Genomic DNA, 17,692 nt, shown 5'->3' with positions numbered 1-17,692 from the left:
AGCGTGGGACACATCCGAACAAATTATGGGGCAAAGTCAACGAACTATCCCGAATTCGATACGGCGAATGATAATAATAATAATAATAATGAAAAATAACATGTACGCGTTACCAGTGAACATGTTCAACTACAAACGAGATTAGGACGAGACGACGAGATGGCTCGGAATAAAACGAAACTCGAGAATAACGAAAGAATTAACAAATTTTTTAATCGAACTGTCGCGAGAACGAACCTCGATGTGGAAAAAATTGCATTCTACATTTTCGATTCATTATCGCCTATGGAATAATATCTGGCAAAGGAGTGATCAAGCGTATTTGAGAAATTTTCAATTCGGTTCGATATTCGATTTTCGAAAATGATGCTTGCAGTGCAATTTTATAATTCTCTGTGGCGATTCTATTATAAGTGGTAGCTGGCCGATCTCATTTGTACTAGGAATTTCGATCCAATGCCCGTATAATTCAATTTCTCCGCTCAATTTCGTTTCGCATCAAGATAGAACGAATGAAATTGAGAACGAGACCACGTATTCGACGTCTTGCGCGTATCGCTATTGCGAAAGGCGCGACGAAACGATGGAAACGACCGTAACTGCTGTTGTCTTCCCTCCACACAGCGTACATCTATTTCAACATTTTAATTCAATTCTGTTCTATTTCGATGGATGATAAAAGCCGGGAAGCTGAGCCACGGATTTAGCGCAATCAATACCTCGCTGCGTTCGAGTATCGCGGTGTATAACTGGAAACTCGCTGGAGGAACGCGTCAAGACGATATTATAATCTAGAACTTTCCTACAATCAAATAATCTGGAAACAAGTATCTCCCAAAATCTCGCGAAACGAGACAAATCGATAACAAACCGAAGTATCGTTGAAAGCGTCAAAGACGAAGCGGCGACAGATCGTCGCGATATCGCAAATACCTTGGTTTCGTTAAATTTCGCGAAAAACCGTAGAATCTACGCGGGATAGATCGAGTATAGAGGCGCGTTATAAATTTTGATCGAAAAAGAACGCAAGAGCGAAGCGTTGCCGCAATTTGATTGCAGCCCCTTAATGGATTAAATCCATCAAACTGCGCAACCGTAGTTGCTCAACCGCCATAACAATTAACTCTAAAATCTCAGACGCGATCCGCTAACTGTTTCCTAGCCAATGCATCCGCCGCGTAATGCACAGTCTCGAAGCATTCGTAACGGCGGAAAGGGGTTGTAACGCGAAACAGGGCAGGGGGCGGGGCTGCCTACTGGTTGCGTCTTAACAGGAGCCAGAGAGCGAGAACAGAATACGGTACGAGAGGTATGGGAAGACATCGGCGATAGGAGGTTAGCAATTTGTAGCCGCTATTCACGATTTCATATAGCAAACCGTACTTGTCGATCGTTGATGTACCAGGTGAGATTGGCCGCGGGTTTACTCCGTCCGGATGTGCAGTTCAAACGTAGCATATCGTCGATCCGGTATTTCCTCCTTAACCCGTGTATCGACGGCCCTTGAGAGGGTAATTCTGCGGAACAAGAGACGTCAGGTACACACGGGTCCCGGAAGTATGCGAAGCATGTTCGAAACATCGCTTTGACGTTCGACCGTTTCCTACGTGTGTGTATATGCACACACACGTGCACGTACGTACATATATATATATATAACAAATATATGTATATAGATAGGACGTCGGGTGGTTTGGTTGCAGGGGCGGTGACGGGGAGGGGACTTTTCAAGATTCCCGGATGCACCAACCAACCAACCAACCAGTGTACTCACGTGTGCACAGATCGAGCCGATAGATCCGACCGTGTGTTCTCGCCAACGCACCAACAGCTGCCTGGCTGATGAAAAATTCTTCTTTTATGCCTGGCAATTCGAGCTCGCGTTTCGATATCGGAATAATGCATTCGTAAGAGAGACAGCATCGTGCCGATCCCCCCTTACAGAGAACTCACCGTGCCAAATGTTTCTGCGGAAGTGTTTTCGAAGCGGGATGCGTTTGATACCTTTCGTTTCGTCTCTACACCGATGTACGTGTACGCGTGAACGCGTGCGCACCGTTATACAGGGGCCTGGTAAATTGTAATATAACGGACAGAGGTATACCTCGGAGAAAGAACCGGTATAAGGACGTGGAACAAAATTTTTCAATTATCGTTCTAGTTACCGGAGCAAATGGTTCCAGCAGGCAGTTTATATCGTTAGCTTGGGGGATTTAACCTAGGTAAACTTGGTCGCTGCGTTCTATTAGGGTAACCAAACAAAAAGTGGTACGTAAAAGGGGCAGGTCATACAGAGAAGATCATTTTATATTATAATTCATTTTCTAATATAAAAGCTTAGATGTTTGTATAATATTGCGTGCTTGGTTATATTCATGGGACGTACCAGACCTTTTGTACGAAAGCCATTTTCGCATCGAAGAACGGTCGAGTATCTTTTTCTCCTTCTTAATTACGTGGATTAAAGAGACGAGTGTTACGGCAAACATGGTACTGTAATGTAACTAACGCGACTATGCCGCAAGCTTAATTCGTCTGATAATTGCACGTTGAATCGTGAATTACTATATTTTTCACGATAGCGTCGCAAGAGCGACTGATACGTATCGCGCAAAGTTCAGCTGTTAAATCTTAGGATGCCCTGGGATGTATATATAACTATAGATACGAACATACGTATACGTATCCGGATCTGAGGAGATTCGCGTGTTTCGTTTTTCCATTCGCGGATATAACGGGACCGTTTAAGCATACGGATCCCGTGACTCTCTTCTTTTTCAGCCCCCTTATCCTACCCTTCTTTGTTTCGTATCGTTTTCGTGATTTGCGAGAGCCTCTCGAGTTCTTTTTTTTCCTCTTTCCCTTTCTTTCTCCTCCTGTGTGCTTTTTTTCTTTTTTCTCTTTCTTTCTTTTTTTTTTTTTTGTTATTCTGCCAGGGAGAATTCACTAGCCTCGCGATCGTCGAGGAAGGAAACGCGGGAAGAGCGCGGAGGAACTTCCCCCGACCAGCGAGCAATGCTCGTCTCTGATGTAAAAGTTTTCTCTTACCGTGCGCATACGTAAGGTCTTTTTATTGTCGTTCTTCCTTCGAAATTTGGGACTTATTAAAGGTAGAAAAAAAAAAAAAAAAAAAACTGGCGAGAGAATACGGTCGTAGGATTTCATCGTTGTCGCGAGTTGGAATATTCTAAGCATTTTGTTCTCCCTGCACTCGTTCGTAATCCTCGTTAAACCGTTTCGGACACGAATATATTCTATCGGGAGCTGGAGCTTTTTCTCTGCTAAGAAAATTTCATAGTTCTCCGTCTCTTTCCGTCCGGTGTCTGTTTTCCATGAAAATTCGCCACATGATTTTTTGGGTGTAAAAGTAAATGAAAAGAATAGAAAGGAGAACGGTTTGTTTCCACAGCGCGCTTTATCTTATCTGGTTTCTCGGAAATTTCCAATTTTTCGATACTTTTCTAATAAAAGTAATCCGAATATAAATATCGGTTTCGAGAGCTTCGTACGAAAAATTCCTTTCCTTACCGCGCTATAATACGAGGAAACTTTTCTAGCCAACCACGGGATCACCGGAAATAAAGGATCGCGACAAAAATTTCTCGCCAGAGACAACGAGCTCTGATTCACTGGGAAACAGGGCGCAGGCAGCGAGAAAATTCAAAACGATCGGTGTTTTTGCACTGTTCGTATAATTGTAATTCGGACGAAGCGACGGTGTCGTTTCGTGGAAAACACGGTTAATTCGATTCGAGTCCCGTTTGTGTTAACGCGGCAGCTACGAATGAATAAAACAAATTGGTCGGAGAGCGACGTTGAAATTGAATATTTATGTAGAAATATTCACGAAAGTGGATATTTATGTAGAAAGGAATTCAATGATTCGTAACAAGATGAAATTTAGACACGCACTGTGTACATTACCGCACAAAAGTATCTCGATACTTATAGGTTGCCAGCAAAATTGGATAAGTAGAAGTACGATCATTTTATCTTGTGCAACCAGCATTTCTTCATAGAGAATTTTATCCTCCAATCAGCGCGTAGATTCCAAGTCTTATGATTTTTAGAAACTAATGTGCGGTGAGAAAACTATCGTCGATGCTCTACAAATATCGCGAACCTGTGTGCATTAAGTAGTCGCGCCGTATCGTTGCCCCGTCTTAGAACGAATACTTGAACCGATGAAAATAATTATGATTTTTAGAAACTAATGTGCGATGAGAAAACTATGGTCGATGCTCTTCTGTCCGAGAGATGTTTCTTTCTTTCCAAATTGTCAGAACCAGCTCAAATATCGCAAACCCGTGCGCATTAAGTAGTCGCGCCGTATCGTTGCCCCGTCTTAGAACGAATACTTGAACCGATGAAAATAATTATGATTTTTAGAAACTAATGTGCGATGAGAAAGCTATGGTCGATGCTCTTCTGTCCGAGAGATGTTCCTTTCTTGCCAAATTGTCAGAACCGACTGAAATATCGCGAACCCGTGTGCATTAAGTAGTCGCACACATCGTTGCCCCGTCTTAGAACGAATAATTGAAACGATGAAGATAATTATGATTTTTAGAAACTAATGTGCGATGAGAAAGCTATGGTCGATGCTCTTCTGTCCGAGAGATGTTCCTTTCTTGCCAAATTGTCAGAACCGACTGAAATATCGCGAACCCGTGTGCATTAAGTAGTCGCACATATCGTTGCCCCGTCTTACAGCGAATAATTGAAATTTATAGTCTTTTGATTCCATTAAACGATACCAAGTACTATTTGCGATCGTTAATTCGTTATTAATTTACGTACTTTGTTTACATTTAAATGCTGTTGGTGGAAATGGAGGAAAATGTCCGGATACTTATGAACCGTAACGCGTATCGTCGATCGTGTATTTCCAACCACCATCATCGTATCTCTCGTTAATGAATCAAAAACAGATTGGTTTATGAAAATTCAATAATTTGCGCCCGCGCACGCGAAACTTCTCGTAAAGTTCGCATCGTTCTCTTCTCTCTTAAGCTTCAGTCAGAGGAGAGAACGTTGCAGCTCATTAGCTTTATTTCGCATCAACCTACACACCGCCCTTGCAACGCGTTTACAACGGATCTGTTCTACGTTACTTTTACCCTCTATTGGTGTCTTAATCATATTTTCCGATACGGCAACTCTCGTTCTCTTTCTCTCTTACGTTGCTTGCAATTTAGAGACGTCTATGTTCCTCTGGCCTACAATTTTCCGGTTAACGCAGACGAGAAATTTAACGACCTCGTAAAGTGCTCGTTATACCGTAATTCTATTCGAACAAACGACAATTGCGTATAAATTAATACATCAAAATGATAACTCCGGCTGTCTGACTCTATTCCACGCGAACAATTAAGAAAGGCCTTTTAAATACTCTGGTAATATGGAACGTCGAAATTAACAACGCTGATTTACTTCTTTATGTTTAATAAAAAGTTTCTTTCGCTTCTACTAACCGTCCGATTCTTACAGCTATCGTTTTTCATTTGTTCCATAAGCTGTATCGATATGCTAACATCGTGTTAGGTCAGGCAACGTATATGAAATTCGTCACAGCGATTTACGAAACGTTTTCTTTCTCAGTAATTATTTTCACGCTCGTAGATGTATCGTCGTCGTAATGCATTACTTTAAAATCTAAGGAATCGTCTTTGTGACATACGATTTAAAATGATGAAACTTGATTTTTTAATATTCCGTGAAACGTCACGATCTGGTCGTTATGACACGAGCAAGTTGGCACGTTGCGGCTCTCGTAACTGAGATTGTTTTATAATACGGGAAATTTTGATCATTTTTATCCGAACTGATGCGATATTAAAAAGCTAAAGATTAGTTTAGAAAAATTTGTTTCGAGGCGCGTACAGACTTCGAAGAAGCTCCGAGCTTTTTAATTTTAATTTCCATGATATAAAATGCGTGCAAGATGATCAGTCCGATACCTATTTCATTATGTTGATTCACGATACTGTCGGTGGGATAATTAATTTCATTGCTCTTTCGATTGCTCCTACCGAAGCGATTTATTTTCTTAGAAAATGTATTTTCACGTTTCTCCGTCCCGTTCTGGTCAACTTTGCGATTACGGTTTCGAGAAAAGGGTAAATCAAAGAATGATATATCTGGCATTTGCATCGTCGTACGAAATTTACAGGGAATTAAATTGTTTGCAACTTGAAAAATAACTCTAAAATCACAGGAACGTGTGAAATATTTTCCTACCACGCACGCTTTAACATCCTACATGATAGATTCATACAGAATTTACTATAATAATATTTGTTTGATATTTGAGTTTTTATATGCATTTCGCCAACACATTGCATACTGATACAATACCGATATTGTAATTTTACCGTGCCCCTGTTTTACCTCGTTCGCTTTTTTTATCGTCGAGTTATGCTTTTTTGTTGCTTTCCACAATAACGAAATACGATAGAAAATATAGAATTTTTAACAAACATAGGACAAATGTTTCTCCTTTATACGAAACCAAACTCTTCGAAAATCTTGCACTGTCTACCTTTGTAAGGATAAAAATTACTTAAATTCACGTTATGGAAATTAAAGTTGAAAAGCTCGAAGCTTGTTCGAAGTCTGTGCGCGTCGCGAAATGAATTTTTCTAAACTAGCCCTCAACTTATATTGCATCAGTATGGATAGAAAATGATGAAAATTCCCTGTATTGCATAATAATCTCAGTTACGAGAATCGGAGGGTTAAACTGCAATCGAGTCGTTTAATATTTGTTCGGAAACAAATTAAACATATTCCCCTTGTTACTCTCCTAATTACATCATTTAACAAGTTTCCGTTTCCAGCAACTCGACAGAAGCACGAGATGATAACCGAAACCGTCCTTTCGCCTCCATACGAAACGTATCGTCAAACGACAGCGAAGAAACGCTCCTTAAATTTACATTCCGCAACACCCGCGATACACAGGAGGAACCTGTTCAACACGTTCGCGATTGAAACTTCGTTACTCTGCGCTCTCCAATTTGTCGCTCGACGAGCTGCCAAGTGTTGACAAACGTTCTCCGCCCACATACCGAAATTCTCTTGCTAAATCCTTGGAAAAAGAAAGGAAAAATTGCCAAAAAAGGGACAAGAAGAAGGGACGAAAAACGAAGCGAGTGAAACATCGACGTACTAATCTCGAGGCATTTACAAGGAACGAAGTTAATCCGAGGAATGGTTGGCAACTTGTTACAGTTTCCGACAATTATTATCTGATTTGAAACCTGTACGAAGACTTTGGACGTTCGTTCGACTGCGTTAACCGAAGAGTTAGCTGAAGAGAGCGAATCACTGCAGATTCTATGGGTCTCGTGCAACTTTAAGTAGATCTCGGTATGGCGAAAGGTCGAATCGTCGAATGACCGGTTTTTCTTAACTAATTGGTAAATGTGGACTGGCGATTTTTGTACAGTATTATAGCAAAATTGAACAGAGTGCACATAATACGACGAAAACACGTAAAATATTCGAAGTGAACTGTACGATAATGTTTTCTATTATACTCCGCGAGCGAAACAATTTTCTACCGGGCTTCTACATTTTTAATTACACTCTGAAAAACGTACGAATTTGCATAAAAATTCGTTGCAAGATACAAGCAACGTGTATACGATTTTACCGCCGATGTATGGTTTCGTGCAGGTTCCTCGTATTTACGAACGACGGCGTAAACTCACTGTGCCAGTGGCGAATCGCGCAGCAAGTTTGAAAAGGGGGTGAAGCGGATTGAAAAAGAGGAGCAGCAAAACGTAACCCCGGGGTGGCTTCATTCCCTGGGCGCCTAAGACACCTAATTCCCGTTCATTCCGCCGCGTGTACCCGCAGTATTATCTTCGGCTCGGTCCACAGCGATTCGCGTAAGCCTTTAAGTCCACCGAGCCGGTGGCTGGCATTAATTCGCAGTTCGAAAGTGCGCTCGCAAGCCAACACAGCTTTGGCTATGTACACGTGTACGTGTACATATGTACACACGACCGAACCCTTCGGTTCTATGTGGCGCTTATGGCGGCTCGTAAAGTAAAGCAGCTCGAGTCTTTGACCGGAGGGTTAATAAACACGTTCTCTTACCGACTATGTTCATGGTGCCTTGGACGCAGGCCGTCTGGAACGAAGGAGCATCCGCGGACACTTCGCAACTGTAGACGCCCGCTGCGTCCAGTTCCAGGTTCGTCAGGGCAACCCGGGTCGAGTTGCTTTCGCTTTTCTGCAACAGACAGGATCGTCGTAGTCAGTCGTGTATTGTGACGCTCGTTTCTTTCGCTTAACCCTTGCCAGCAGTCGCCATTCGCTTTTCTATTCCAAGGTCTTTTCAGACGTTTTCTTTTTCTTTCTTGGAGCTGGTCGATGTACGACGCAGGAGGAAGAGGAGGTAATAGGGAAAAGGGCGGACATAGCCTCGAAGATGCGTTAGGTGTATCGCGAGATCTTTGAGGCTTTCTCGTGGATGGGGGAATTTTTTTTTTTTTTTTTTTTTGTAGATTAGAGATCGTTGTCGTTATCTCGATTTTATTTCTTTTGAAATACGTAGACATATTCTTGCCCAAGCCGGACTAGAAACTCTTCTAGTTATCGCGACCCTGCTTCTTTCTGCAACGGGGAATAAAGGTGCAAATAGCGCGAAGAACGCGGAGATATGTTCCTCCTCGAGTTGAAAGGGGCTAATTCCGACAGAAGGAGGATTTTTTTTCTTTTTTTTTTTTTAGTTTAGGAGTTGAAGATCTTCGTATAAAAGCGGTTTTACAAGTACGACAGGGACAAACGTTTGAAGAATATGCAGTTATGTTATATTCGTAAAATTTCCCCGACAAAGTACGAATTGTTCATTTTGCCCACTGTGCCAGTTGTAGCGTTAAAACGATCCTCACACTCGTTCGTAAAAACAAAACATTTCCGTTCCGTAAGTGGTTTAAGGTTTTCGCATAGTACTGTAATTACTGCATTTGTTTAGTGCAATTTCAGTTCCATTAGAAGTTGAAAACAAAAGACACGGACGAATAATTAATCTGTGCGAACGTTGCACACAGCTAGAACTCGAAGATAAATGAAAAGTATACAACGTCATCAGATGTATTAAACATCGTATCGAATCAGTTGTACAAAGTTAACGTTAAACGAATGTCCGTCAGACGTGTTCATTGCGAAGGTCGAAATATGTCAGCATTTGATTTCTATTCATTTGGATTTGTCACGTTTGGAGATGGTGCAGGTGCGCAACAGAGCCGAACAATGACGACAAATGTCTTTTGTTTCCATTGTCATTTATGAAGCCTATTGTCCACCGCCATTTACCGGAATATTCCAGAACAACTCTGCTTTCTTTGATCTATTTCTCCTTTTAGGAAAACACCGACGCCAATTTTACGTTCAATTGATATCAACGAAGGAATCATCGCCGTTCCATCGCTATCGTTCGATCTTTTGTTTTATCGCTTGATTCGAAACTACGCGACGATTCAAAAGCGATAAACTGCGCAACGAACGTGGTACGAGAGAATCTCGAGCAATCTGTCGCACACACACACATACACACCTCTGAATACATATATTTAAACATTGATATCTATTCCCTGGAAAAAGTTGAAAGCGCGCATCTTTCTTCCGTTGGAAAATTTTCCATCAAAAATCCGCGACATCTTCGCGTCGAAGAAATAATTATTTCCCGCTTATATCGTTCGTTCGGGATTCTTCGTCGTTCGATTACGCTGTCAATCGATTAATCCGTACCACGATGCTACGTCAACGTTCCATCCGTCATCCAACAGCGCACGAGGAAAAGTTTCAAGTTCCTACTCTGTGACTAGCCTTTTGTCACAACCAGTCCTGCATCTTCGATGCCTATGAATCGGCTCTGACAATCCAGGATTTATGACTCTACCTGTCCATGCACGAGCAACCTGTGCCACGGCATGGAAAAAACTCGACACAACAAAAAAAGAGAGGGAGAGAGAGAGAGAGAGAGAGACAAAGAAGGGAAAAAAACGAACATCGAAGAATGACCGCGCGAGCATCGATCAATCGACCGGAAGACAAAGGGTGATGGTCAGCTCGTCGCATTGTTTCGTCGCAGAATCGAGCCACGAGAGCATTTCTACGACGAGGAAGACGAGTCGAGCTCAGCGGACCGTACAAACGCCTCCTTGCGATATCGATTGCGTGGGCCACTCGATGTCACCCTCGCCGACCGCACGTTGGCTTTTCGCGCAGTTTACGAGCAACATTACGGCTCCGTAACGGCGCTCCGACGGCTGGTTACGCGAAATTTCGCGACACCTCGCGATTTATTCGCGCGTAGGCTCGTCCCCGCGGCGGGAATTCGCCCGAGGTAAATGGCGACGGGATCGGCGAACGCGGTTTCCCTCGGATTTACCGGAGCTGATAAAAAATCCGACGCTGACTGGCCGCATGTTTATGGCGTGGCGACATTTTCGCTGCACCTATTCGTTGTGGCTTTCGAAAGGAGTCCGCAGGGCCGATGACTATACCTTCGTAATAGGAAATTTTTGCCTGCTCGTAAAACACGCTTTAATTAATTACCGTCTTTCTTTACATTTCGGTCGGGGGCAACGGCGGTTGATAATTTAGATGGTCGTTTTTCCAAGTTCGAGTTGTTACATCATGAAGTGCATAGAATAGAACGAGCTACTAGAGGCGTTTCCAGAGCGTATTTTATGATAAAACACCACGGACGGTATGTTTTTAATCTAATGTGTTCTTTGGTAAATAAATTGCCCTCGATGTCGGCCTGGTAAAAGGATCAGTGGAATAAAATGGTAAAAATTGCGCAAATTCTTTCGTTACAAATAAAACAAAAAAAAAAAAAAAAAAGAATGGGATAACACTCTCTCGCTTTGTTGACAAATGACAAAGTGACGTGGAGGGCTGTCCTTTTTTCATTAAACGTAAACGTTATCGAATTGATACAAAGGATGGTCGAGAATTAATACAATGGAGGAACGATCGATTGCTAGAATCTTAACGACCTTTGTTCGAAGAAATTTGGAAAAAATACAAAGTTCGCCAGAAAGGCGAAACATCGTCCTAAAAAGGAAGATTAAATAAATCAAAAAGAAAAAAAAAAAAAAGCAACGTGTAATATACTATTCGCCTAAAAAATAAGTGAACTGCAGTTTTCGTACATCATTTACAAAATTACGTGCATATGTAAACACGATATTGCTTATGGAATCACTTAACGGCCAGCTTGGCACGCGGAGGTGTCGTAATAAAATATAGTAGCGCGGTGTTAAAGTAAATAAAAGATTTTTAAAAAAATACAGACACGCGAGTGTGTAACTTCTACGTTACACGACACGCTGCAGAGGATTAAAATGTATTTGTTCAGTTAGTGGAACCGTTGTAAGCTGGCGTATAGTTTGTTCGGAAGTTTGAAACGGTACTGAGGGGAAGTAATATTCGTTTTTCCGTTTCGAAATGGCGAGAGCAACCCCCCTCCCTCCCCTCTTGTTTGTGGAAGACTGACAGGTTGGAAGATTGAATTTCCCCGATGGTTTTATTTCAATTTTAAAAAATTACATCGATTTTTATCTACTCACGAAAATAGATAGATTTCATAAGGGTTGATTCGATCTTCAAATGGACGAATGCCAACTCGTCAGTGGTTAGCCCATGCAATCGTCCTCTTTTTTTCTTTTTCGTGTATTTAACTTTAAAGAAGTGTAATGTACGCTTGTATGAAAGGTGTTTCATCTTTTTGTTCCAGCTTTTGCGAATATACTCGATCGTCAAATATTCATTTCCGCGTTTGGCGGAAAACGATGGCTAGGAAAATTAACGCTACAAATTAAATTAACTTTGCTGCTCTCTCAGTGGGAATTGCGCTTACCACTTGGTATTCTACTTCTGTCAAGAAACGAGGGAATTCCGATGTTAATTCGCCGTGGCGAGAAAACCACGAAAAATGTTCATTCGGACCAGGCGAATGGAGAATCGCGAAACGTTAGACATCTACGTTTCACCCTATTTACGCAAACATTTTTTAATCCCTTCGATATTTATTATTAGAGCTGACGAATCTGATAATTATTTTTGGTCTTATGAAAATTCATTTTTACCTCTACTTGGATAGAATCGTGATTAAGTTATCGCGATTTGTTTCGCTATTAAATTCGTCAAATTCGCCAGAATGACAGAATTCAGATTTTTCTACATTTTTCCGTTAACTTTTGACATTAATTTTTATTACGGTGCTGGTAGCTATAGCTGTAAAATAGAAAATGTACGCGGCGCGAGCGAAGAAGAGGGGACTTTTTACTCCGAGCGAAATTTAAATTTCGCGATGCACCTTTTTCATGCAAGGCTTTATTTTCGAAAACAAACACTTGGAAATCTTTTTCCAGCATGCGTACGTTTATCGTGAAGCGACTTTTTCACCATGGACAAATATACTCCTACACACGTTTGTATTTACAAACGTGCTTCTGTTCCATCTATACAAATGAAAAACAAAGCTTGGCACGCAAAAAACTTTTATTCTACAATTCCAGTCTCTTCCTTCCAAATCTTTGTTTCTGCGTAAGGAATCGCACCTAGTATCACGAATCTTGCACAGATACTTTATTCTCATCGTACCATTTCGTGACACGTGTTCGCAATGTTTTGTAATATGTATTATTAGTGTAGTATCATGGACGGGGGGCCGGGGGAGGTGTCGGGTGAATTATAAACAAACGGTTGTCGAACACGTGCGCGGTGGGGCCAAGGCAAAAGACACGAGGCTAAGACGAAAGACGAATTAACGGTCAGTGTCATTTAAGAAGTCAGAGAGTGCGAATTGCGTTGTCGATAGTTGCAAATTGACTATCTAATTGTCTTAATCATAATACGCCACTGTGATTAGTTCGCGTTAAACAACCATCGTTTCCTGTTTGATCAGCGTCTGTTTAATCCATTTATTGTAAATAAACTAATGTAAGACGTACGAGGAGATTGTAATCAGTTTTTGTTTTGGGTATTGCTTGTACGGATAAAGCTAAACTTAACTTCAAATAAACCATCCTTTCTTGTCCTTGCTCCAGACCATATTTTGATACTAGACTAATCGTAGTGAAGATACTACATTGGTATATGCAAAACGTCTATGACGAACGCCTTAAACGACACTCTTTCGCCGACCAATCTCCGCTATAAATCCAGTCGAAGGAGACTTTTTCTTTCGAACTTTAGCTTCTTCTTCAACTCTTCGAAGACTAATTAGAACTCACTGTATTAAAGTTCATAAAAGATACACTTCTGAAGTATGAAATTGGTGAAAGAGAATGTTTAATCTCCAACGTTTTTCGAAATTACGGTCCTCCCTTGATCTAAAAAAAAAAAAAAAAATAATAATAATAAAAAAAGAAAATAAAAAGAGGGAAATTTGTGCTTCCCGTGATTAGTTTTACGTTCGAAAACGAATTTTCCACCGTTTCACGGAGAAGTGGAGATCTAATCAGTCTTTCGCGAGCGGATGCTGGTTTCGAAGAAAAGGAGAAGAGCAGCGACGAAATGGGAGGAAAAAATATACCCTGACGGTATTAAAATTCGGGTCGGACGATTATGAGACCACTGGTTGCCATTAAGCCGCCGTTCCTCTCGTAAGGGGTTCCAGCTCGCCGCTGTTTTACGCGTTACCGCATAAAACACCCCCTTTATCGCCCGAATATTCCAAGCTATCGAACGTCTATGAAATGTTCTTTAATCCTGCCGTCTACCAGCCCAAGTTTCATCAGCATCAGCACCGACCAATGAATAGAATTTCCCATTTCCTCGGGCCATTTGACCAAGGCAATTCTACCGTTTTAATATCCTTCTACTTGCCACTCCTAAAAATTAACGAATATGTTAATGTTAACAGAATATTTCTCTCGGGGTTTAAAAAAAAAGTCACTTTCCACGTTAATCTATTCAGCTTGTAACCAGCAACGAGAAACTATGAAGTTCGTGTTTGTCGAAGAAATCGAAATGAAAGGCAACGTATTATTTTATGCATTTTATTCAAAGGTGAAGATTTTCTTTCTCGCACGTGATTCGAAGTTTTGGACATTTACGTACAGACGTAACCTTCCTGAGATTCGACGAAACATATAACCACATGGTACTATGATAAACTATGATTTTCTTTTAAATCGTAAATCGGACGAACGTTCTACATAGCAAGTTTATTTTTTAAAGCATCTGTTTTTCTAGTTCAATGGTACTTTTACAGAAGTTTAGAAAAATTTACTTGTAACGTCGCCTTCGCGCAACCTTTACGCATTATTTCACTGCTCGGCCTTTAACGAGTCACGCACCCCTGTTATCCACGAGAAAACGAGCCGTGTTTACGATATCTTTGGCCATGATCGCAAAAGTCTTCGCGATAATACTTCGATTCTCCAGGAACCCTTTTGCTCATTCCGAGACACACTCGTAAAAACGAACATTGGAATAATTCTTCAACGAAATTGACGGCTTTGCCTCTCTCGGCTTATTAAAGAAACCAACGCGACTCGAAGCTTCGTCGAGGAGAGGACGATGATATCTTTCTATCGTATTTTACAACGATCGGTTATTGTTCCATCTGACCTTCCTTCGTTGCGATAAATTTCTTAATAAACGGTCCTCTTCGACCCTAGCTAGCTGCCTTCTACCTTGCTTTACCTTTTATTATTTTTCTCTTGGTTTGTGGGTGTGAGGGGGTGGGATTAAGTGTATTTAGTGCGCAGCATGGCAGTAACAACGTTATCTACGTATTAAAATATTAATCTAACCCGTCCACGTTCATATGATATCTGTATAACATTAGCAACTTTATTGATTCTGAAAGAGAAATCACATTGAATTATTTTGATCTATTACGAGTGCAAGATGAAACGTTATTTTTTATAAGAAATGCGATTAATCGCACGTTTCCAATTTTTACAAAGAGAGAGAGAGAGAGAGAGAGAGAGAGATGTGTTGTTTGTTCTGTTTGAAACAGTAGTTGATCACTACTTATGTTCAGTACTCATTGAAGTATTCTTAAGAGGAATACAGAGCAAAAAGCAATACGACAGAATTAAGCATTCGAGAAATTAAGGAGGACATCATCAACGAAGAGGATATTTATTACTATTATTTATTAGTAAAATAAGTAAAACGACTGTGAACTCAATTTCTGATTCTCGACTCGTACGTCATACTCTCGATTCTCAATCATGCTGCATTTTTAAATGTCTCACGCGTGCAACGTATATACATTCTGGCCACGTGCACCACTTACAAATCTCCACACAAATCTGCACGTGCCACTCTGAATCTCAAATATCCATGTTCATTCAGTGAATCCTCTGTAACCGTAATACTTTACCATAAAAATGAATATATTGGCGATCGAAATCTACCAATTTTTCATTATCCGCTACGTGAAAAATTGCAGCGTACTACGTGAATTACTAATCGACAAACTTGATCGCGATATCGTTCCTCGGACATTCTGTACAACGCTCTTTGTTGTTCCGATATCGTCGTCCACGTTCTCGTACTCTCCATTAAAGCATCGACTCCCTTTTAGTCGTCGTGCCACGAGGTCGAAATGCCACGAGGAAGGCACGAAATACAAATGGAACACGATGCTCGCTGTTACTCCACCAAACTACGTCGTGACTTCATTTCTGAGACATGCTGTATAATAATCTGATTTCGTTCGCATACCTCGTACGTTCTCTGTTCAACGTCGACAGTCCTGTAGACTTCGCGTAGGCTCGCGGGCCACGAGGTCGAGCATACCGGAAAAAGAAATAAGTAATTAGAAATAAGTAAGGAAACGAACAAAAGGAACAAGTAAAAAAGTAATAATAGACGAAACACGATATTCGTCGTTACTCTAGAAACCTCGTGGTGTTTTCATTTTTTGGGCTCCCTGTACAACAATCATCATCGCGATACCTGACACTCTCTATTGAGCATCGACGACCCTCCAGACTCTGCATAGGCTCGCAGGCTACGAGGTCGAGTGTGCGAAAGAAAATGCATAGACAGAACACGATGCTCACCTTCACCGTCAGGTTGCCGATGGGGAAAGTCTTGACGACCGGGATCTCGTTCGGGGCATAGCGATAAAACTCTTGACCCCCTTTGTACCACTTGACGGCGTATAAAAGATCCCCCTCGGTGTCATACCAGCAGTTGAGTATCGCCGAGTCACCTTTCTTCACGGCCGTCGGTATCTGGATGCGCACCTCTCGCAAACCGGAGCAAATTCCTGCAACATACGGTTCGCACGTATACAACATAGCTGTCGTTTTGTATTTGATATTGCACGTGCACAGCGTACAAAGTGTTGGTGCGTTCCGTTTCCTTCTCGCACCGACAACATCGATCCTAGAAGGTGTCGACCCTCTTGAGCGAGAATTAATGAGCTCGAGACCTGGGTTCAAGTTGCAATAGTATTCTCGAACTTTCTTGGTAGAAAGAGGAGGCAAGAAAAAAGAAAGAGAACACGGACGAGGGAGTAGAAGGAGAAGAAGGTGGCGGCTGTAGGAACCGCGGCGATGCGTTTAACGACAGGTAGCTCCTGCTCAGACTATTCCAGGGGTTTTATCGTTGGGTTTTGTTTCAGCATGCAGTCAAGGAGCCTGCGGGTTTCCTTTTTTCGTTGCCTTTTTGGTCGAAGGAAAAGCTAAACCGAATTGTAAGCTCGGTTTCATGCTGGTATATTACGCTGCGTACACGAGCGAATTGTAGGTTTCATTGAGTTACACGACTGAAAATGTTGAAGTTTTTCGTTCATGGGTCGTGTGTTTGTAATTTTGCGGATGCACTTGGCTCCACGGTCTTCGAGACAGCCGCGTTTCACCGGAAATAATTGCGACTTCCGCCGCGATCCCGCTGAATAATAAAAATTCCGACGTGAATATTTTACTTGGAAAAATGCACGTCAACTCGTTCGTCCAGTGTGTTTCTCAACGTGCTTGGATTTTCGAACGCTGCTTGGAAATGGTGAATTTTGTAGTTCACCTTATCGGACACGCTACACTCGCCCCGATCTTTCCAGATAAATTTTTTAATATAACGGATATAAATGAAATAATAAATTCTCTGGAGTACAGCAATGTCGAAGAAAGGAAAGGTAATTACGTAATGGAATATTTCGCCCTTGATCATCATTTCCAAGCTGATTTCTTAAACGTAGCAACAAATGTGATCGGAGGAATAAATAAATAAAAGAAAGAAAAGAGGAAAGGAGGAGATGATTCGTCATATATTGTTCTATCCTCGACGAAAGATACCTTTTGCGATGATCATAGAATTAGTTATAAAATGTTGAAACAATTCTTAAAATTGGTCCGCTGAATGATCCAATAAATTTTCCAAAATTTTCCGGAAATATTTATCGTAAAATTTCTCGAGAAGAGAAGAGATATTATACCGTAATGTACTGTTGTCGATTATTGTTTTTCTAAAGATGGTTTCGTAAACGGAGCAATAAAGGCTGACATAACGATAATCGAGGTTTATAGAGGATCATAGAGAAGCAAGAACAGCGTTTCGCGTGCAACACTGAAGGAAGATCGATGTTTGTCATCAGTGGAAATCGTGAAAGGGTTTGAGGCCACTTCAATCGACCTGTCCGGAACAGATTCACCACTTTGAATGCAGTTTAAAGCACAACAGACAAATACCGCATGAACCGAGC

General features: G+C 41.4%; 1 protein-coding gene across 1 annotated transcript in view; it reads right to left on the bottom strand.

Moving 5' to 3' along the window:
• Window positions 1–17,692, bottom strand: part of LOC122571998 (cell adhesion molecule 3-like) — a 39,324-nt gene that overhangs the window by 9,449 nt on the left and 12,183 nt on the right. The window contains exons 2-4 of the mRNA XM_043736435.1: window positions 16,050–16,258; window positions 8,107–8,242; window positions 1,384–1,517 (exon numbers count right to left, since the gene is read on the bottom strand). Of these exons, the coding sequence (XP_043592370.1) occupies window positions 1,384–1,517; window positions 8,107–8,242; window positions 16,050–16,258 (479 nt within the window). The remainder of the gene's footprint in view (window positions 1–1,383; window positions 1,518–8,106; window positions 8,243–16,049; window positions 16,259–17,692) is intronic.

Source organism: Bombus pyrosoma, linkage group LG10 (genome assembly GCF_014825855.1).
Source record: "Bombus pyrosoma isolate SC7728 linkage group LG10, ASM1482585v1, whole genome shotgun sequence".
Lineage (NCBI taxonomy): Eukaryota > Metazoa > Arthropoda > Insecta > Hymenoptera > Apidae > Bombus > Bombus pyrosoma.
Note: the sequence above shows the minus strand (reverse complement) of the source record. Positions and strands in the feature narration are given on the sequence as shown.